This window comes from Aspergillus campestris, assembly GCF_002847485.1.
Source record: "Aspergillus campestris IBT 28561 chromosome Unknown P168scaffold_13, whole genome shotgun sequence".
NCBI classification, from domain to species: Eukaryota; Fungi; Ascomycota; class Eurotiomycetes; order Eurotiales; family Aspergillaceae; genus Aspergillus; species Aspergillus campestris.
This window is the reverse complement of record NW_020194348.1, coordinates 443,746-464,276: the sequence shown is the minus strand read 5'-3', so window position 1 is coordinate 464,276 and position 20,531 is coordinate 443,746. Positions and strand designations below refer to the sequence as shown.

The following is a 20,531-nucleotide window of genomic DNA, read 5'->3' as shown; positions in this document are numbered from 1 at the left end:
CGATACCCGTTGATAGCATAGCTCACCCAAGATGACAAAGGTACCAACGCAAGACCACCCGCACACGGCGTACAGTGTCCAGGGCAAGGTCGCCATCGTGACGGGCGCTGGGTCCGGCATCAGCCATGCCCTGACCAAAATCCTACTGCAGCAGGGTTGCTCGGTCGTCATGGCCGACCTCACTCTGCGACCGGAGGCAGAGCGAACACTAAAAGAGGCCGCCACCGTGTCTGGAGTTAATGGACAGAAATCAGCCATATTCCAGAAGACCGACGTATCGGACTGGGCGCAGCTTCAGACGTTGTTTGACAAGGCGCTCGAGACATATGGCACGGTCAACATCGTGGTCAACGGCGCCGCCATCTACGAGCCGCCCTCCAGCACGTTCTGGCACCCCCCCGGTGTGTCTCCTGCCGCGCAGGACAAGGTGGACTGCTCCCCGGGCGTGTACCAGACCTATGCCACCAACGTCATGGGGCCCATTCGGTTGGCGCAGATTGCCCTCAACTACTGGTTTTACCACCCCGACGAGGAGATGAACTTTGACGGGAACTTGATCTGGCTGTCGAGCGTCTGCGGATACGTCCATCTGATGCAGTCGCCCCTGTACTTCAGTAGCAAGGCGGCCATGAACAGCATGGTTAAGTGTCTGGCCCCGCTGCGGAGGATGTTCGGCATCCGCAACGCTGCCGTTTGCCCGGGACCGGTCAAGGCAAGTTTCCGAGTTTTCACCGTTTATATATCTTGGTTACTGTCGTGCTGACGGGCCTATCTTATATAGACGCCAATCTTTGATGCTGATCACTGCAAGGGCCAGCTTCTGCCTACAGAGTGCGTTTGACTCCGTCGTTGCCCAAACATTCCAAACTAATACTATACTCATCACAGCATCGGCCTTACCGCCGAGCAAGCCGCCGAGCAAACATTCAAGGTCATGACCGAGCCACAGTTCGGCGATGGAAATATTGTCGAGGTTGTGGCTGCCCCGGAAGAATCGGCCGCAGAACGCGTCACTGTGCGTGTGCGTGAGACTCCCCTCGAGGCGCTCTACCCGGACCCTCCCCTGGAAGGCAACCACTTCATGGAGGAAGAGCAAAAGTTCATTGAAATGCTGAAGACGCTGGTATACGTCGGCTAGACTGGTATCTTTGATCCCGTGGTTACCAACGCTGCGAGACCTTGGTCAAGGCTGCGTGTCAAGCATGCAGCGGCGTGGTATAGAATACTGCCTGATCTCTGGATAGTCACTCGAGTGGGAAGATCTCTTTGTTACTGTGATCCAAAGTAATTTCTTCAACAAATTTATAGAGACCTCCTCGTGCATCTTTGGCATATTGGCCATTGGCATGTCGCGTGACCTCTGTGGGTATTGGTTGTTGAACAGCAAGAATGATTTTGCACCGCTGCTCTTTTAGCTATCATCCATGCCGTTGGTTCTCCTCAACGATATGAAGAAACCTCTTCAACATAAGTAGAGGTGTAGTATGGATATTGTAGACTAGTGGCGACTGTTGGTATCCCCATTTGCCTCTCGCCCCCATTTGCCTCCCGAAGATCTTCAATGCTACATAAGCCTTTTCTCTTGATTGGGTCCCGAGAAGCTGAGAAAAATAGCATTTCTCATACATTAGTAGTTGTAAAACCAGGATAATATAGAACGGATTGTGCGATGATTGGCGTGCCGCGTATCTGATTCTTCAAACCGAAGAAAAAAAAGTTAAAAAAGCACATCTTAATCCGGCTGTTCCTAGAGGCGCGCCGGGCCGGGTGCCTATACAATCTGAGAATAGCCACCAGGCGTTGGTGTGGGGGTGATGGCAATATCAGACGGCTTACTTTTCCATATTCACTCGATGTCGACTGGGTTTCAGAGTCCCGGTGACGAAAACCGGTAAAGGTGATTTCTGATACCGAGACACTAAAACCTGACGGCATCCCCACTGTGACCCTTTACTCCGAATAAAGCCCAGCACGCAATGGTGCGAGCCGGGGGGATGTCAGACCGAGCTACTTTAGCTACATGCACCTATTATGCTATCCATCACGTCGCATGGTGCGGCATTACGCCTTTCCAGCCTACTGGTGGATAGGTCCAATGACCCCACCATCTTATTTATTAGCATTCGAATTGGATATTGGGTGAATAAATGTGGTAGGGTTATGCTGGGCGCTGTGTTGGAATTGGGTTAGTGAACCTCCTTTGCTTTTCAGCTAGTCTGACCTGCAGATGCCCGGGGTGTATTCACTAGCCGCCCTTGAATCATCTCTGCAGTCTGGACTCCATGGCGGACGGAGCGTCCTGAAGACTGCACGCCTGATCCCCGATCGATGAGCCTCTTTCATCCTTGGCGGCGGTTGATGTAGCATTCAAAGATATATGGGGGGAGGGGGGGCCCGACGCCGTTAGCCCTAAGAGGCTCGAACATAAGGGAACTTGATAGCGGATTGAATCTGGCCCCATTCTTGTATACCGATAATGGCCCCTCCACATGCCACCGACACTGTTGTCATGACCAACAATGCTAAAAGATACGCGTGCGACCGGTGTAGGGACCTGAAGCTTCGGTGCCCGCGGAACTGCGAAGATGCACCTTGCGACCGCTGCCTGCGCGTGGACGCTCGCTGCATCACAAGCAGCGGTCGACCGCTGGGTAGGCCGTCAAATCACAGCGAGTCGCACGTCGACATGTGTCGCGCTAATCATCACACGCAATACAAACGAAAAAGGGCGGCCGGGGTGCCCAAGACCATGGTCGTTTCTAATGCTTCTGGGATACCACCCAATCGCGGCCCGGATAAAGCGATCGACGCGTCCTATGTTCCCACTGATCTGGGTCCATCTCCGTTCGACGGAATGCTGACCATGGAGCTGGACGGAATCCACGGGCCCTATGATCTCCCAGAACCGAGCGCGGGTCTAACATATCCCAGTGGCCTGGGAAGCGGCTTCCCGGTGACGGGCTCTGGGGATTCGCTACATGTTGTCGACTCGCCCCGGTGGTGGGCCGCCGGCCGCGATTCCCCGGACAGGGTTTACACCGACACCAGTGACATCTCCAACGGACGAAGCATCCCGGTTTTGGATGAGTTCTGCGATTATGACCTCGGACCTCCTGACATGGTGCCGAGATTATGCAGAGAGCCGTCCGGCAGCGATTCCGCACCGCCAGACATCGCCATCACGAATAGCAACCACAGACACAGCAACGACACGAGGTCAGCCGTCGGGCGGCCCAACAGCGACTGGACGCCGCCCCTGATGAATGCACTCGGGAGAATCTCACACCAGCTAGCCGAACTAAGGGCTCAAGCATGCGACCTCTCCTCGCAGCCCGTCGGGGCCTGCACGTTCCAAGGCATCACGCCGAACTTGGAATTTCTCGACACCGAGCTTGGCGACGACGCCTCTGACGCCTCGTCTCTGCGGATCAGGCTTCTGGGGAAGGCAGTGGTCGCCACCATGCGATTCACCCTAGTGCTACAGATGATGGCGCCGTCGCCGGTGGACTGGGCCAGCTTCGTGGGCGACGACCACTCTTCTGGCTCGGCAGAGGATGCTACCTCTCGCCCCGTGTCTAGCCGCTCATCGCCTACTCCGGCAGCCGCGGCCAACTCCTCATCGCAGGTCACTTTGATCACCCTGTCGACCTACCTGCAGCTAGGGGAGCTATTCGACATCATCCTGTCTCCGACTGTTCAATTCCTGGACAGCTTAGCCAATGCGACCCTAGGCCCCAGCGAGCCCACGGGGAAGACCGCAATGTTACCGACGCCGTCGACTCTCTCGCAACGCTCGTCTGGAATGAGCGGCACGGAGGCCAGCTCGTCCGCGTCGGCGTCTGGGGTCGCCCGGCCGCGCAGCCAGGACATCCTGATCACAATCCGTGTCGTCGAGCATCAGTTACATAATCTGGAGAAGGTCATTGGTCTTCCCGCGGAATATTGCATCGTGGGGCGCCAGGATATGCCATCTAAGGTCATGCGTGGCGGCGACGCGTCCGTCCTGGCCAAGGCGGTGATGCGACAGGCGCTCGATACGTTGCGATCGCTAAAGAAAACCTTAGACTGTATTAAGACGGCGGTGCAGCGCCAGCGAAGCAGGCGGCTCGCTTAGGTAGTCTATCGCATTGTATTTACCAAGATCCACGTTGAACTATATATAAATACATCTAGTAGGTAAAACATGGTCTGGGATCACTGTATACAGATCCATAGGCGCGCACTACAGTAGCACGACCGTCCATCGACGACAAGGTAGGATTCACAAGCTTTGATGGAATTTCTATTAGGGCAAACCAGCTCCTACCTATGTGTTCGGTACTTCTTGACGTATGTTGTAGTGCTAGTAGCGCACTAGAATCCTACGAAATCAGTATGTCAACACCCGCGTCCGATTATGTGACTTATTTTTATGTAATTATCTTGATCAATCCTAATCATCCTTCCCTGTTCTTCAACGTCGGGTGGTTCGTGCTTACGGGTGATAGATGCATGTACCAATCGAGTAACAGAACAGGGATAGCAGTTTGCCTAACGGCTGGGTTGTCGCTCCTACTGTTAATCATACTAAGCCCAAGGGAGCCTGTTACAGCGCCGTATCGCGTCCATTGGTGGAAATCGATGTTTATAAATCGGTGTTGGGAGCGTGGCCCGACATGGATCAAAATGTTGGGACATCAGTCAGGTTAGCCCTATGCCAACAGTTCGTCAACGTTGTGGCGTAGCGGTCGTGAAAAAGCCCACGGAACGGTCTCGTTCCTAACGAGTAGCTCTGACGGTAGTTTGATAGTGGGAGGCATGATAGTACTCCGTAGTATTCGTGTTGTCTCAGCAAGCGCTTCCACAACTGCTATGCTAGGATGTGCCCCAAAAAGGCCACTTCCTATCTATCCTATTTCCATATACCCCAGCGCCGAAATAAACACCGCACAAACGAACATATGTACGTCCTATAATCTGACCCCGCCACATCCAAGCACGGCATCCTCTCTAAACGATTTATGCTTGCGAGTAAATTCAACAGAAATCTAATCTAACGCGGTTCGCATGAATAGCCGGGGGGGATGCATGGCTAGCCATGTTAGGCCCTCTCGAAAAATCATGTCCCCCAGTCATTCCAGAAGCTCTGTCACCGTATAGCTGACCAAGTCTCATCTCTCCACTCGCCATTATTAAACTTGGCGTTTTCGCTGAACCCAAGATCTGTCTCACTCGCAGACGCCCTCTTGCTGACAAGACCCTTGGCAACCCACGCCGTCGATGGGTCCGATCCCAATTGTTCAAAGCAGGTACCCTGGCTACTTCAATGCAATAGTACATATCCGCATGTAATAATAGATAATGCAAATGTACTGAAGAAGAAAATCCGCGAATCCCAGTCGCGATTTCTACATCGTGGTGATAGCTAGCCAGGTGAGTGGTGAACGACCACCCCCCCTCCACCTCAGCTTCCCACAAGCGACGTAGCATTATAAGTAAGCCACGCATACACACTTTACGGAAGTGGATTTCTTCATGCAGGGTGTATGCCTTCGGTATCACCGATAGGGAGAGAAACGCGTGAACCAAGGCAGTTGCCTACAGTCTCACCACCCACCCCAGGCAGCCTGCCTATTCTACCCTCGTTCAATCGTTCTTGAAGGCTAGTGTGGGGGCACATAGGCGTGCATTTGAGGGCCTAATAATTTTCATTCTGGTTGTAGGAAATCTTGTTTGATAAACTTTCGGCTGTGACCCTCCGTTCCACTAGATCTCCCTAGCGTGAAGAAATCTTACCCCCGAACTCGGGGTATTATTTCCGAAAGCTCCAGCTGGATCCCTCAACGGATTATTTTTAGACTATTCAACCAAACAACCGCTGGGTCCTGATTTGTGGAGAATAGCCCTTGACGTGTTTATCTGCGGGTTGAACGGGTGATGTAGATCGATCCTGGGAAGAGTGTAGATACTGTACCTCTCTATTGATCTGAGAGGAGGATGCGCCGGGATTATGTGTTAGCATGTCTTATCTTGACCATTCGACCAAAAACACCAATTGGCGAGTAGTAGGGTCTTGATATCCAACATTATGTATACTATGTAGTGTCACTGGCAATTGACGAGCAGCCCAGCGTTCCCACCCGCTATATATCAACCTTGCGAAGACGCACGAAACACCGCCGCGGCTTGTTCACCACCGCGAGGCACCCTGCATAGCCAGACATCGCTTCGGGGCACTTGAGCAGCTCAAAATGCCAGATCATCATGATCAACATGATTCGAAATTCGACGTACGCGAGCCTCCGTCCAAAGCATGCCCTAACGCCCAGACCAAACGGGATGTTGGGCCCGGCATTGGAGTCAAACACCAAACTGGTGTCGTCGCTATCGTCCTGGCTTTTTGACACCAGCCAGCGCGCCGGCCGGAACTGCGCGATATCCTCGTCCCCCCAGCACCGTGTCTGCCCGCGTTCCTTTGCCTCCAGCGTGCGCGGGCTCCGCCGGCTATCGTCTACGTCCCGCGCCGGCAGAAGCATACTGTGGCTGTTGTGTAGGAAGAAGACGAGCGTGCCTTTGGGGATCCGGTGGCCCAGCAGCGTCGTGTCTCTGATCGCCTCGCGGTCCCCAATCGGCACGGTACCGCCGCAGCGGAGGATCTCTTCCATGGTGGCGTCGAGCAGAGGCACCGACGTCTGCATGATCTCCTCAACCGTCGGAGCGCGCTTCTCCGCCGCCGCCGCGCCAAACGCCGCGAAGAGATCCCGTCGCAGTTGCGACTGAGAGTCGGCGTGATCAGCCAGCAGCTTGACGCCCCAGCACAGCGTCGTGCTCATCGTGTCATGACCCGCGACAATAAACCCAAACACCTCGTCCATGACAGCCGCCGAGAAGAAATCGGGCTTCCGCCCTTCCCTCCGCGCCTGGCTTTCCTCCTTGTCCACGATGCGGTCAACCGCAGATCGCTCCCACGCGACACCCTCGCTGGAACGCTGGTGCCGCCCACGCGCCTCGACGGCCTTTTCAATCTCCCGCCGGATACAGGCGTCCTTGATGCGGGCCCAGCGCTTGAATGTCGGCGTCGCCTTGACGTACCACCACTTCATGCGGGGCGATGGTGCGCTCTTGACCTGCTCCATGGCGTCGCCTAGCTCGAGCATCGACTCGATGGCCTCGTCGATTTTCGCGTGCGGGAAGTGGACCGCCTCGTCTGCGTCTGCCGCGTCTCCATCCGAACGGAGTTCACTCGCCAGCAAGTCCTTGAGCCGGTTTGTCTGCGGATCCGTGGCGTTTTGCGGGAATGAGGGCCCAAAGGAAAAGGCCAGGACGGCGTCCAAGGCCGAGTAGAAGATATCCTCGGTGGCAGAGAATGGCTGCCCGCCCGCTAGCTTCTCCTTGATGCTCCAGAGCTCCACGAAGCGTCGGCTGCTGGCGTAGATGCTGGGGGCGGCCACTTTGCTGAGGAAGGCTGGCGTCATGGTGTCCTGGACGAGGCGGCGGTGGAATTTCCACTCCGGGCCGGTCTTGAGCGTGAACTGCTGCCGGTTGAGCAGCCCGCCGAATGTCTCTGCCGTTAGGCTGGTGCGGTCGAAGTCCTTGATGCGGTTGACCATTACGTCTCGGGCTTCCTCGTAGTCGCTGACTAGTAGGATGGGTTTGCCCATCGGCCGGATGAAGATCTGGCTGATGACTGACTTCGACTTGAGGTTCTGGTCGCGCAGCCAGGACACGATATCGCCTGTCTTGGATACCTCTTTCATCATGTCTGGGATATCTCCCAGTAGTCTGTGTCTGGAGGCCGCATTGTATGGGATGTCGGGGAGTGGACTCGGTAAGGCTGCCCAATAGCCTAGGTAGAGTAGAGCCAACAGAAGGAGGACAATGGCCGTAGCCGTGGCTGTAGACATTCTGGGAGTGTTGGATTCCTTTTTTTTCCCTTTTTTTTCTCCCCTATCGATGTGTGTTTGTCTGTGAAAAGGTATAATCTGTAATCATACACAGCACCTGTATCTTTTCGTAGATGTGAAGCTGCGGCTTTGTTAAGAGATAGCAGTATTCCAGTGTCCCAAACGAGTGACCGCGGAAGACAAGAGGCTCGCATCAACATCCCATGCTACTGCAAGTAGAGCACTGCAGGCACGGAGAGTTATCTTCGGGAGTTTAGACACAAACCCTCCGACACTCCGAGGCTCCGAGTCCATGAAGGCTTGTCCAATTTGTCGACAGATGGTGCGGGCGCTGCCAATCAGGTATTCCATGGTATTCTTGATTGAGGGCCAGAAAGACTCTTTCAGTTATGTAGTGTTGTATAGTGAGTGAAGCGTATCTGGCATTGAGTCTATATCTGCAGCTACCAACAAATTAGGCTGAATTATGAATATGTAGATCTATTTTATCCCGATGTCACCTCCTTACGCTTTCATCTAAACCCCGGTGGCGCCTGTCCGTAAAAAAGAAGTATTGATTGCCTCGCTGATTCGTACAATATATTAGCTCTTATCATCCTGCGCACTGAAGCGGCTCTGCTGCTCCGAGTAGGCGCGTTTCCAGACCTCTACCTCCCCGCCCCCGTAGAGGACGCCCACGCGCATGGTAGAGAGCAAGTTATGGGCGGCGTTGGAATGCTGGTAGACCCCGCCGTTGAAGGTGGCGGTCGCGTCCTTGCCAATCGCCGAGGAGATGAACGCCTTGCCCCCCGGATGCTCGTTGATAAAGGAGGCCACGTCGTATACAACCCCGGCGATGGCCACCAGGGCTCGTCCGTCGGCCGTGGCCGACTGGGTTTTGAAGTCATCCCAGGTTATCACGGGCAATTGGGACAACGGCGTGCCCCAGTCCAGCTTGGAGCGTTGGATATCGAGCTTTTTCTGCTCCTGCTGCAGCCTGCCCTTTTCGATCTCGTTCTGTCGGAACTCCTTCAGCTCGGAGGCCAGCCCTAGCTTCTTCCACGTCCAGATCGCCCACTTGGTCGGGTCGTACTGCCACCACTCGATCGCGTTGCGGTAGTCGGACGGGAACTCGTGGTGGAAGTTGTGGTAGCCCTCGCCGAGTGTCACCAGGGCGGTGATGATATGGTCGCGGGGCGAATTCCGATCGTCAAAGGGCTGCTCGCCCAGCCAGTGGGCCAGGGAGTTCACGCAGAAGGTCGCCTGCTGCACGAACGTGGCTCGGACGATGCCCGCGAAGATGAACCCGCCCATCCAGTCGCCCCAGCCGATCCCGCACACCAGCGTGGGGAAGACAAGACCCATGAACAGAACCGCCTTGATGTAGTGTCGATGCTGGAAGATGACAATCGGGTCCTCGTTGAGGTCGGTGATATCGGCCCGGCCGATGTTCTTGGGGTTCTGCTTCATCACCATCCAGCCGAGATGGGAGTACCAGAAGCCTTTGCGCACGGAATAGGGGTCCTTTTCGGTGTCGGTGTAACGGTGGTGGGCGCGATGGCCCCTGGACCACCATCGGATGGAGCCTTGGACAGCCCCGACGCCGACCGCCGCCAAATAGATCTTGAGGGGAGTGGACGCTCGGTAGGAACAATGGGCCCAGAGACGATGGTATCCTATAAGGTATTAGGAGTCAGCGTTTCTCTCGCCGATCGTCGATCGTCGATGAACGGGGTGGACCCACCGGCTGTAATACCCAACCCGGTATTAAAGTAGTACACAATGGCGAAGATGGCGGTGGCACGTTGCAAAGGATGAAAAGAAGCCGCGACGAAGCCCATAAGCGGGACAATGAGTATGAAGAAGACGCTCAGCCAGTCAATAAACCGGTACCAGTTCGTCCATGTTATGGGCGTCTCTGTGATGTGCGGCGTTTTCGTGTTGTAAGACGACTTGGATCTTCGTCTGCTCCGTGTCCCAGACTCAGGATGTGTGGACGCCATTGTGTGTGTGTGTGTGTGTGTGTGTGTGTGTGCGTATATCTGAGGGAGCGTCCCTTGTTGAGGATGTGCTGGACGTAGATGTGGTCAAGGTAGAATGTTTATATCAATTATTCGCTCCACTAATGTTGACATCGAACATGGCCTGAGGAACAGAATATCACTTGAGCACATGCAAATGTCATGGACAAAAGAAAAAAAACCTGCATTTGCGAGGTGCGTATTTGGTTGAGTCTGGCATTGTTGACCTGTTTTGTTGGGAATGCCCCCTGCATGGATATCAATAGCCAGCCGATTGGACGGGCGTAGTCCCAACAGCCACACATCACGTCCACGCTGACATCTGACATCGGACCATTGAATTAATTACTGTACTATCAAGCTCTTTGATTCGGGGGTGACGCTGTCTTTCCTCTGAAGATCATGAGATTTGCTTAACACATGTGGATCTATCAAGTAATCTTTAATCTAGGGGGTTTGCAATGGTTATTGCCCTGTCATCATGTCTTCCGTACTTAGTCGCTCTGGTGTCTATACAGTAGAGACCTAGACACTGTGGATAGCTCTCGTAGGATCTACAGAGTAAGCTTGCTGTATAACACAGATATATATTTAGATCCATCCGAGGCTCAGGAAATACAAGCTCATTTATCTTTAAATTCCTTTTTCACAAGACCGTCACACCAAAACGTTGACCATCGCTTGGTATAGGGCTTAACCTGACTAATATCCCAAAACGTTTCAAATCCGGATGTGTCTAAATAGCAAGTGGCAGGTTACATTCTGCTGAAAAGACACACATACTTAGGAAAACTCAAGAAAAGCCACAGCACAAATGAATTCCAACTAACCCACAGTCCCAGTCACCAAACTATACACCTTCATCTCATCCGTATCCGGCAACCCAATCATAACATCCCGCGTGACGTGAATACTCTCCGGCGTGGTATTATAAATCTCCAAATCAAAGCGACGGATCAAGGTCGCAAACACCTGGTATAGTTCGGCATAGGCCAAGCTACGCACGTCAGTCAGCGTTGGTCAACCACTCCACAGGAGATGCGATGCTGCTTACTTCAGGCCGACACAGATCCGAGGGCCCTTCGTGAAAGGGACGAGATATCTGTTGAGGCGCTCGCCTTTGTCGGTGGCTTCGATCCAGCGCTCGGGTCGGAAGGTTTCGGGACTGGGGAAGACCGTTGGGTCCATGTGGACGAAGTAGATGGCTTGGCTGACGGAGGTCTGGGACTGTTAGTGCCTTGTGTGTAGGTGGGTCGTAGGGCACGGTACGTACTCCTGGGGGGATAGTGTAGTTCTTGTATTGGAGGGCGGTTGGTAACACTCTCGGCAGTCGGACTGTTACACTGTGTGAGACGCGAAATGATTCATTGATTACTGCCGTCTGTGGTTTGTTAGTGCGGTGTATGTGTTCACTGTCTTGGGGGGGAACGTACCAGGTAAGGCAATTTCTCTAGCTGAGCTAAAGAAACCCTGTCTGTCGGCTGGGGCATGACTTGCTTGATTTCATCCCGGAGTTTCTGCAGGATCGATGGATCGCGGTAGATGTGGAAGAAGCCAATAGTCAATACTCGTGCCGTGGTCTCTGTCCCCGCGGCGAGAATCACTAGTGCTTCGTCTCGTATCCTGTCGAGAGTTCGTTCTTCGGCAGGCAGTGACGGGTCGCAGAGCGTATCGAAGATGGTCTTCTGCTTCCCTGTGCCCTTGCTCTTCTCGCCTTTCCAAGTATCGAGGATTGTCCCCTCTACCGAGCGTTTGATATCGAAGAATCCCTTGGTCCTCGGATTGATCCACTCTACAAAGCGCGGAACGGTGGTAGACATAAATCCAACGAGGGACGAAAAGCGAGCGACGTGAGCGAAGCTAGTCGCGGCGGTCAAGGCGTCCCGGAAGTCATTCCGTAAGTCCTCGGTGTCGAGGATACCGATGCTCTCGCCGAAGGTATACTTCGAGATGACATCGGCCGTGAGCCCTGCAAACAGCTCGTCCAGGGACACCACGGTGCGGTTCACTTGGGCTTTTGTAAGGTGCTGGCCCACTTGGTCCACTTTGTCCTGCACGAGGTGCTCCAGACCCATGACAGAGCGCTTCGAGAAGAAAGGGTTGATAAGCTCCCGGCGGCGTCTGTGTAGCTCATGGTGAACCGTCGCGGCACTTGACAGTGGAACGGAGAGGGATCGGACATGATAGGGATCCTTGTCCTGTATTCTCGAGATGTAGATTTGGTCGTAATAGTCCGAATCTTTGATGTGAATCTCCCGGGGATTGATTCGCACGATGGGGCCTACTCTTTAGGTTAGAACAGGGTACGTCATGGGCCAAACTTGGTCTCACCATATTGCTCATGCATTCGCTCAATCTCGAACAAAAACTTCCCGCTCCGGATTACATTGTAATAGAACTCATAGAGACTTGTAAGTGCCGCGAGTCTCGGCCCTGGGAATTTGCGAAGGGGATGAAAGTAGAGACGATAGATGCTTTGGAGTAAAACGTAGCCAACGGTGGCAGCACACCCGAGCCACAGTATGTGCGTGTCCATGATGTCGCACGACTGGTGGCCAACACAGTGGGGTTATATAATGCGTCAGCAGTTGAGAAGTTTGACGAAACAACTCAAAATATCAATTGCGAGCCGCAAGGCCCTTTAAACCCTGGTATGGTGCGGGGTTTTGACGACCAAGGATAAGGCCCGTCGAGTGGTGTGAGAAACGTGCTAATGCAATGTCTCCAAGCCTGCTTCTCGGCAAAACACACGAATCCTCGCTAGCCCGTGGAGTAGGCCTATTGTGAGCCAATGCGCCCTGCGTGGTAAAGTCGATACTTGATGTGCATCATGAGTGGCAGAATGTCAGCACCCGATGCATTAACGGACAAGTCCATCTAGGCCATCGTAGCCATCGGATAGAAAGTAGCCCTAAATATACGCGGCCCCAGCAGAGATGCCGCGTCATGAGTACAATGGCGCAAGAGCACTTGCGTCTCTCATGCTATCGAATCGGTCCGCCATAATTAGAGTTGAGAAACTGGCCGGTTGTCGGAACATCGGAGTCCAAGACCAATAAGTGTCTCGGCCCGTTGCGGAAGGCTGAACCTTTTAAACCCTCCGATTGTAGTAGATGCTTACACATGGAGGTGCCAGTTCGCACGGCTGGCCCTTGCAGGTTTTCTAAGGCTCAGCGCTTGGGCAACACGACCTGTCGATTCCATTCGCTGACTGCACCGCGAGGGTGGAACATCGGAGCCCCTCTTTGTCAGAAAGTCGACCTTGACAGGCGACAGTTCTAGCGGATTTAGCCGGGCCTTGAATAGGGACTGACAACATTTCCAATCAACAGAGGGGAAAGAATATGGGGAAGTGATGGTTATCTCATGGAGGGCAAGTAATTTCGGGAACCGCAAGATGATTTACTGACTCTCCAGTTCTTTGTCGCGACAATAGAATCCTATTCTCTATACGGACAACTCAGCAGACATACAGCCTGAGTCAGCAATGATATTGATCAGACCCATCCCCCTAGAAGTGATCGATTCACTGTCTCTGTTTGGCTTCCGGTACATGGAAGGACTCGTCAGGCATCAACAGTGATATGGCGGGGTACACGTGATCTTACCAGCCCCACCAAATTGTATATTACCGTATATTACCAGCTCTTAGTGGTAGGTATCCCACATCCACGTACCGTCACGAAATAGCTGCCTGGCCCCGTTTAGTTTCCAAGGCGGCGGTGAATTGGACACATGTACTCCGGACACCCAAATGATCCTGCATCAACTCTGGCTCAACCATCATTTCAATAGTCCATACCCCGGTCGAGACCAGGTTCCACCCAGGATATATTTCAAGACCAGAACTATACTAGACAGGGCCCAAAATGCCTTCCAGTGATCGCCTCCAGCGCCACCTGGCCTACCAGCCGCAACCCCTCAAATTTGGCACCAGCGGCCGTCGCGGCCTAGTGGTCGATCTAACCCAACTGGAAATCTACATCAATGTCTCTGCGGAGATCCAGTACCTGCAGTCTCTACCGCCGAGAGAGGGAGGAATCCTGCTCGGGGATGACTTCTACTTTGCGCACGATCTGCGGCCGAGCTCGACCCAGTATGTCGAGAACAGCCGGGGGGGCCTCTGCCAGGCGGTGGAGCAGGCCTTGAAGGACGGCGGCATGCGCGCCATCAACCTGGGCGCCATCCCCACGCCCGCCTTGACTGCGTTCGCCCTCCAGCGGGGCAAGGGCAGCATCATGGTCACGGGAAGTCACATCCCGTTTGACCGGAACGGGTACAAGCTCAATACCTCCAAGGGCGAGCTGTCCAAAAAGGACGAGCAGCCGATCAACGTCGCCGTGGAGAAGACCCGGGAAAGACTCCTGGCGCAGCCATTCGCGGAGTCGCTCTTCGATGAGCAGGGCATGCTGCGCAACCGACCACTCGACATTCTCCCGGCGACCGACGAGGGCCGCATCGCCTACATCCGGCGCTACCTGGAGTTCTTCGAGGGGCAAACCCTCGAGGGGACGAGAATCCTCGCCTACCAGCACTCGGCCGTCGGGCGGGATGTTCTCGTCGAAATCTTCGAGAAGCTCGGCGCCCAGGTCACCCCCGCCGGCCGCAGCGAGACGTTCGTCCCGATCGACACCGAAGCGATCGACCAGGCCCAGCTCGATACCCTCCAGGGTCTCTGCGACGCGACCGGCCAGAAGTTCGACGCAGTGGTCTCCACCGACGGCGATAGCGATCGTCCGCTGCTGGTCGCCCCCGACGGGGACAACCTGCGCTTCTTCGGCGGGGACCTCCTCGGCATGGTCGTCGCGGGGTACCTCAGCGCCGATGCCGTCGTCGTGCCCATCAGCTCCAACGACGCCATCGACCGGGGCTCCCTGGCGTCTGTCACCGAACCCAAGACGAAGATCGGCAGCCCCTACGTGATCAGTGGCATGGAGCACGCCCTCTCCAAGGGCGGTCGTCGCGTCTGCGGATGGGAAGCCAACGGCGGCTTTCTCACCGGCTCCGACATCCAAGTCGATGGCAAGACGCTGACCGCGCTGCCCACGCGCGACGCCATGCTGCCTCTCCTCTGTGTGCTGTTCGCCGCCCGTCAGCGCCAACTCACCCTTCCCGCCCTGTTCGAGACGCTCCCGGCTCGCTACAGCCGCGCCTCCCTGATCCGTAACTTCCCCCGTCCCACCAGCATGAAGATCGTGCAGCGCTTCTCGCCCCCAACGGCCGACACCCAGGAGGTCGCCTACGAGAGCGACGGCACCATCACCGTCTACGACAGGAACCGATCCGCGCGCACCGTGACGGCATCCGACGCCGCACAGCTCGGCCAGATCCGCGAACAGCTGCAGACCGTCTTCTCCGCCCAGTACGGCTTTGCAGCCATCGCCCGGCTGAACTACACCGACGGCGTCCGCATGTGCTTTGCCAACGGCGACGTCGCTCACATTCGCCCGTCCGGCAACGCCGACGAGCTCCGGATCTATGCCGTGGCGGATGCGCAGGCCCGCGCTGACGAGATTGTCCTCCACGGCGTTGCGGAGCCGAGCGGTCTCCTGCGCCAGCTGGAGGCGATGGTGTCGCGTTGATTTTGAACATTACATAGAGTGCTGGTCACGAAATCATATAAATCGTATAAATCATATAAATAAGATGTGTTGACATATATTTGAATCAATGACGTTCCTGCACGAATATCCGGAGCTATCGAGCTATCCGTCTCTTGTGATAGTATGATCATATGATACTCTCCGTTCTGTAGTGGATGTAGTCAGAATCGTGGAGCGGCAGTTTCTATAGTATAATAATTTGAATTATTATTTACTTGAAATAGTCCTCCCGGACAAGGAATTAAGAGGAAACACGTGACAAGCGCAGAATGCTCCACCCGGACCAATGAGAGCGGTCGATCTTATCGGCATGACCGGCATATCAGTCGGGAAGAAAGTCCGGGGTAAACTCCGTCGATCAGATCTGCTCCTGGGGACAGGTCATTCCGGATCCATGTTAGAAGTCGATCCAGATTGAGAACTAATCATATCATGGGTCCGCAAATAGGAGACATCCAGGGGCTGGAATGCCCTGGGATTCCGTCCGGACCAGCACCCGGTCCATGCAGGTGGAAGAATGACTGGAGAAACCTTACCCGCGGGTAAGACTTCACCCGCCCCGGCATGGGGCGCTTACTTCATCCGTCATTGCGCCATTGCGCGCCATCTCCATCTCCACCGGCACGTCGCATCACCAGACTGCCCATCCTGCCAGACTACCCGATGGATTTGCCGTGGCCGTCCTGACGGGCGTTGGAACGCTGCCGGTCAGGGCTATATCTATCCCTCCCTCCCCCTCCCTGTATCATTCGTCCTCAACTCAAGTCCATCATCTCACCCTAGATTCACATCAGCCATGTCTTCACAACCGCAAACCAACTCCCAGCCTTCCTCCGCCAAAATGCCCAACCGCCAGTTCGACCCCAACTTCACTCCCTACGTGGTCAACGCTATGGGTCCCAAGACCCCCGAGCGGGCTCGTGTCATCCTGGGCTCGCTCATCAGACATATCCATGATTTTGCGCGCGAGGTCGAGCTCACCTCTGCCGAGTGGATGATGGGTGTCGAGTTCATCAACTCCATCGGCGCGATCAGCACGCCCATCCGCAACGAGGGACACCGTATCTGTGACGTGATTGGTTTAGAGTCGTACGTTTCCCAAACATTATAGGGAAAAAAAAAAAAAACAAAACAAGGGAAGCAAAAACTAATCACCAAATAGGCTGGTCGACGAAATCGCCAACAAAATTGTCACCGAAGACGGCGTCTCCCCCACCTCAAACGTCATCCTCGGCCCCTTCTGGTCCCCCAACGCCCCCTTCCGCGCCCTCGGCGACAGCATCATCCAAGACGAGAACCCCCACGGCCGCGTAACCTACATGCACGGCGTCCTGCGCGACATGGAGACCGGCGCGCCCATCGAAGGCGCCGTCCTCGACATCTGGCAAGCCTCCGCCAACGGCCAATACGACTTCCAGGACCCGACCCAGACGGAGAACAACCTGCGGGGCAAGTTCCGCTCCAACGCCCAGGGCGAGTTCGACTGGTACTGCTACCACCCGACGCCGTACTCGCTGCCGACGGACGGTCCCGCCGGTGTGCTTCTGAACCTCATGGATCGCTCGCCGTTCCGTCCTGCCCATATCCACCTCATGATCACCCACCCCGACTACGCGACCGTTATCAACCAGATCTATCCCTCCGATGATCCCCACCTGGCCATCGATTCCGTCTTCGCTGTCAAGGACGACCTCGTCGTTGACTTCAAGCCCAAGTCGGGAGATCCCAAGGCGTCGCTCGACCTCGAGTATAACGTTAACATGGCGCTGAAGAAGCACCACCCGAACCCGAATGCGGCGCCGCCGGCGTCGTCGTTTGAGCGCTTTAATAAGGCCGAGAAGGAGAAGCAGGCTCGTTCGCAGCTGTGATTCTTTTTTGTCTCTTTTTGTATACGATATGTACATAGTTCAATACCAGATATGACTTACGTTTTACTATTGTTTTAGTATGTATAAAGATGGTGACTGGAAGATTGTGACCGGGTATTGGTTGCAAATGCACTGTTCTAGAAGAATACCGCAAAATAACTTACAACAATGTCTGACTGAAACAGCACAAAATGACCAGTAACAAGCCACAGCTCATATGCAAAATTCTAGTTCAGACGGCTATCCCTAATTCAGATTTGCCAATATCTATTCCATCACGATTCAACCGTCTCATCGGTCCATACTCAACACGATGCACCAATACTCCCCATCGAAGATCTTCCATCCATTGGACATCCCTTCTGGAATTATTCGCGTGATATCACATGCAAGCCCACCTCTACGGTGAGATATCGCCTTCCAGGACATTCAACATATACCAGGCCCAAAGTGGAGACTTTACTACAAGACAGGTAAAGACTAACAGCCTGGAAACACAACCTGGGTAAATGGCAGTACATGCCACTATTATCGGCCGCAGGCCCTTCCACACATCATCCCTGGCAATGAGACACCCCTGTGCTGCGCCCAAAACATCCACTCCGTCCTGACTACCGACTGCCATGTCGACAACCCTCCTCCATCGTCGCAATTGATATCTCCACCAGAAGGCGAATCAACGACCCAAAGCGGAGCAACCGAGCTACAGAGTCCAGGCCTTCTCGCTCGCAAGCAGACATCCCAAAGGCTAATAAAGCAACCCCAGGAACCCACCTCTTTAAGTCTCTCCCGTTTACCTTGGGCGTAAGACCTCCGTCGCATAAGTATGACCCATGTGAGAATGGAACTATGTACGTCGCTCGTGAAGCGAATGAAGGAAGCCTGGAGCGTCTAGCGACAGTACTATGGAGCAGCCTTTACGCCTTACATCATATAGATAACGCCAATCTCTCCAAATACAACTGACTGATTGTTGAAATTAGACTTTGTAGTTATCATGTGGACTCATCATCTCCAGATAGAAAGCAAACAACCAAACCACCACCACCAATATCAACACCAATACCAACACCAATACCACTATCAATATCAGTATCAACCTCCAATGTAACACCAAAACACCAATAACCTAAACCATTACCCACTTAATCTCCTCCATCCACAATTAAATCTGGATCAACCCCACCAACAAAGCTCCCACAACAGCCCCCATAGATATATCAAACGAGCCGGCAGCACCGCCCGGCATAGTCGGAGCAGCAGACGCACTACTCGACGAGGAACTCCCGCTTTGAGTCTGCGATCCAGGGACAGGGATGAGAGGTTTGCTCGAGGTGGAGCTCGCTGGGGGGGTTTCCACGGGGCTGGTGCTGGGGCTAGTATGGGGTGTGTGCGGCGGAGGGGCATGAGTAGGGGTGGGGAGGGGAATGGGACCGCCTTGGTTTGCGCCTGAGGAGCTGGGGGTGGCGGGGAGGGGTGTCGAGCTGGGAGCTTCTGAGCTTGGTACTTCTGAGCTGGGGACTTCTGAGCTGGGCACGACGGGGATTGGTACAACCGGGCCGGGGGTTTCAGCGGGCGGGGCTGAGCTGGGAGATTCAGGAGTGGGAACTTCAGAGCTGGGAGCCTCTGAGCTAGGGGCCGGTGTAGCTTCAGAACTAGGGGTCTCAGAGCCGGGGACAGGGACGGGAGCTTCAGTTGTGGGGGCTTCAGTGGGCGTAGGGCTAGCCTCAGACACGGGAACGTCAGGACTAGGATCCTCGGCACCAGGGGTAGGACTGGGAGCCTCCGAAGCGGGAGCATCAGAAGGAGACTCCTGAGCAACAGGCTCTGTGGAAATCGCCCCAGGAACAGCAGCCCCGCTCGTACCATTCAACGGCTCAATACTTCCATACGACCCCGTCATATCACCCCACGCGTACCACTCCGCGGGGTAATAGTTAACGACGCTCACAGACTCCAGATACATAGTGAACGGGGCATCATTGTAGTCCGTCTCGCCGCCGGCCCAGGAGATGGTTCCCGGGGCGTTGCTGGGATCGCCGCCGGCCCAGATGCCGATGCGGATGCGCATGGGCGTCTGCGGGTAGTTTTGCCCGCCTAGGGCGTCGTAGTAGCCGAGGGTGCGGACGACCGTGCCGTCTAGGATCCACTCGATCTGCGTGGGGGTCCAGTTGACGGTGTAGGTGTGGAAGGTCTCTTCTGGGGAGGAGACGGCGACCGTGGTGGCGCGGTCGTAGGAGGTGGTGTTGCCTTTGCCGAAGTAATTGGTTTGTATTTGGTCGTCGAAGGTGCTGACTTGTTCCTTTGTGGTGTTAGTTAGGTATCAATCAGGGGATATAGATAGGTGAAATACCCAGTCGATTTCGTCGAGGTCATCAGACTCCAGCACAGTAGTGCTGATGATACCCGTGCCGTTGGCGGCGCGCATCTTGACTTCGACGGAGCCAAAGAAGATGTAAAAGTCGGATTCGATGGTCGGTGCATCGCCCTGCTGGTTGATGATGAAGGCGGCCCCCAGTGGGGTGCTAGTCACCGATCCGGCTGCGGTGTCCCAGCGCTCGAAGGCGTCAGGGCCGCTGGTGAAGTCGGTGAAGTCAGTGTAGGTCGCGAGACCTGGATTAGGAGGGCAATTTTCTACAAAGTTATTAGCGGTGGAATTCAGAGTAGGTATACCAGGGAATGACTGACCTTCCATGGGGTTGCATTCGGTATAGGTCTGCGCAGTGACGAGCTGGGCTCCCAGAGCCAGGGCCGCAGCCCAGTACATTTTCGACGGCATCTTGTCTGAAAGAGGGGAATGTTGGTGAGCGGGGAAGAAAAGGCAGTGGGAATTGTTATTTATAAGAGACAGGAGGCAAAAGTGTAGAGACTGACATGGCTCAGTGAGTGAGACAAGGAGATCGTACCATGGTAGCGGCGGGCTGTGCATTGTCTCGTTGGTCTTCCCACACCTCATTCACCGGCTCATGGTCACGGAAGCCAGGAACTTGAACTCTAGTCCTAAGTGACTGGCTGAGATATCAGGGAGTGCCATTTAGAAGCTTCACTGATTACGTCCGAGTATTACCTGCGAGAATCTTCTCCCAACCTTTTTTTGTTGAGCCAGTTGGTGAGCACTATGTGGTCATTATGACGAACATGCCCGCTGTAGTTGATTTAGACAGCAATTGTCTATTA

General features: G+C 54.6%; 8 protein-coding genes across 8 annotated transcripts; 4 read left to right on the top strand and 4 right to left on the bottom strand.

Annotated features, from left to right (window-relative positions):
- Positions 1-31: 31 nt before the first annotated feature.
- P168DRAFT_284987 (NAD(P)-binding protein) lies at positions 32-1,138 on the top strand (the record flags this gene model as incomplete). The annotated part of the gene is made up of 3 exons (XM_024836174.1): positions 32-706; positions 782-831; positions 889-1,138. 3 exons carry the CDS (start codon positions 32-34, stop codon positions 1,136-1,138), a joined length of 975 nt encoding a protein of 324 aa, XP_024689424.1.
- A 1,338-nt stretch (positions 1,139-2,476) lies between these two features.
- On the top strand, positions 2,477-4,114 carry P168DRAFT_335821 (Zn(II)2Cys6 transcription factor domain-containing protein; the record flags this gene model as incomplete). Its single annotated transcript, XM_024841720.1, has 1 exon — positions 2,477-4,114. One exon carries the CDS (start codon positions 2,477-2,479, stop codon positions 4,112-4,114), a length of 1,638 nt encoding a protein of 545 aa, XP_024689423.1.
- Positions 4,115-6,122: 2,008 nt separating this feature from the next.
- On the bottom strand, positions 6,123-7,883 carry P168DRAFT_321887 (cytochrome P450; the record flags this gene model as incomplete). Its single annotated transcript, XM_024840518.1, has 1 exon — positions 6,123-7,883. The coding sequence occupies one exon, from the start codon at positions 7,881-7,883 to the stop codon at positions 6,123-6,125; it is 1,761 nt and encodes a 586-aa protein (XP_024689422.1).
- A 582-nt stretch (positions 7,884-8,465) lies between these two features.
- P168DRAFT_321886 (acyl-CoA desaturase) lies at positions 8,466-9,865 on the bottom strand (the record flags this gene model as incomplete). The annotated part of the gene is made up of 2 exons (XM_024840517.1): positions 8,466-9,538; positions 9,607-9,865. The coding sequence occupies 2 exons, from the start codon at positions 9,863-9,865 to the stop codon at positions 8,466-8,468; spliced, it is 1,332 nt and encodes a 443-aa protein (XP_024689421.1).
- Positions 9,866-10,473: 608 nt separating this feature from the next.
- P168DRAFT_259503 (cytochrome P450) lies at positions 10,474-12,911 on the bottom strand. The gene is made up of 5 exons (XM_024834634.1): positions 12,215-12,911; positions 11,317-12,164; positions 11,157-11,264; positions 10,938-11,104; positions 10,474-10,880 (listed from the first exon to the last, which is right to left on the bottom strand). Exons 1-5 carry the CDS (start codon positions 12,417-12,419, stop codon positions 10,709-10,711), a joined length of 1,500 nt encoding a protein of 499 aa, XP_024689420.1. The 5' UTR covers positions 12,420-12,911; the 3' UTR covers positions 10,474-10,708.
- Positions 12,912-13,649: 738 nt separating this feature from the next.
- Positions 13,650-15,510, top strand: P168DRAFT_293222 (Phosphoglucomutase, first 3 domain-containing protein). Its single transcript, XM_024837764.1, has one exon. It carries the CDS (start codon positions 13,753-13,755, stop codon positions 15,463-15,465), a length of 1,713 nt encoding a protein of 570 aa, XP_024689419.1. The 5' UTR covers positions 13,650-13,752; the 3' UTR covers positions 15,466-15,510.
- An 817-nt stretch (positions 15,511-16,327) lies between these two features.
- On the top strand, positions 16,328-17,354 carry P168DRAFT_243409 (putative catechol dioxygenase; the record flags this gene model as incomplete). The annotated part of the gene is made up of 2 exons (XM_024833859.1): positions 16,328-16,575; positions 16,649-17,354. The coding sequence occupies 2 exons, from the start codon at positions 16,328-16,330 to the stop codon at positions 17,352-17,354; spliced, it is 954 nt and encodes a 317-aa protein (XP_024689418.1).
- Positions 17,355-18,519: 1,165 nt separating this feature from the next.
- On the bottom strand, positions 18,520-20,133 carry P168DRAFT_284980 (concanavalin A-like lectin/glucanase; the record flags this gene model as incomplete). Its single annotated transcript, XM_024836173.1, has 3 exons — positions 18,520-19,656; positions 19,708-19,988; positions 20,043-20,133. The coding sequence occupies 3 exons, from the start codon at positions 20,131-20,133 to the stop codon at positions 18,520-18,522; spliced, it is 1,509 nt and encodes a 502-aa protein (XP_024689417.1).
- Positions 20,134-20,531: the final 398 nt, after the last annotated feature.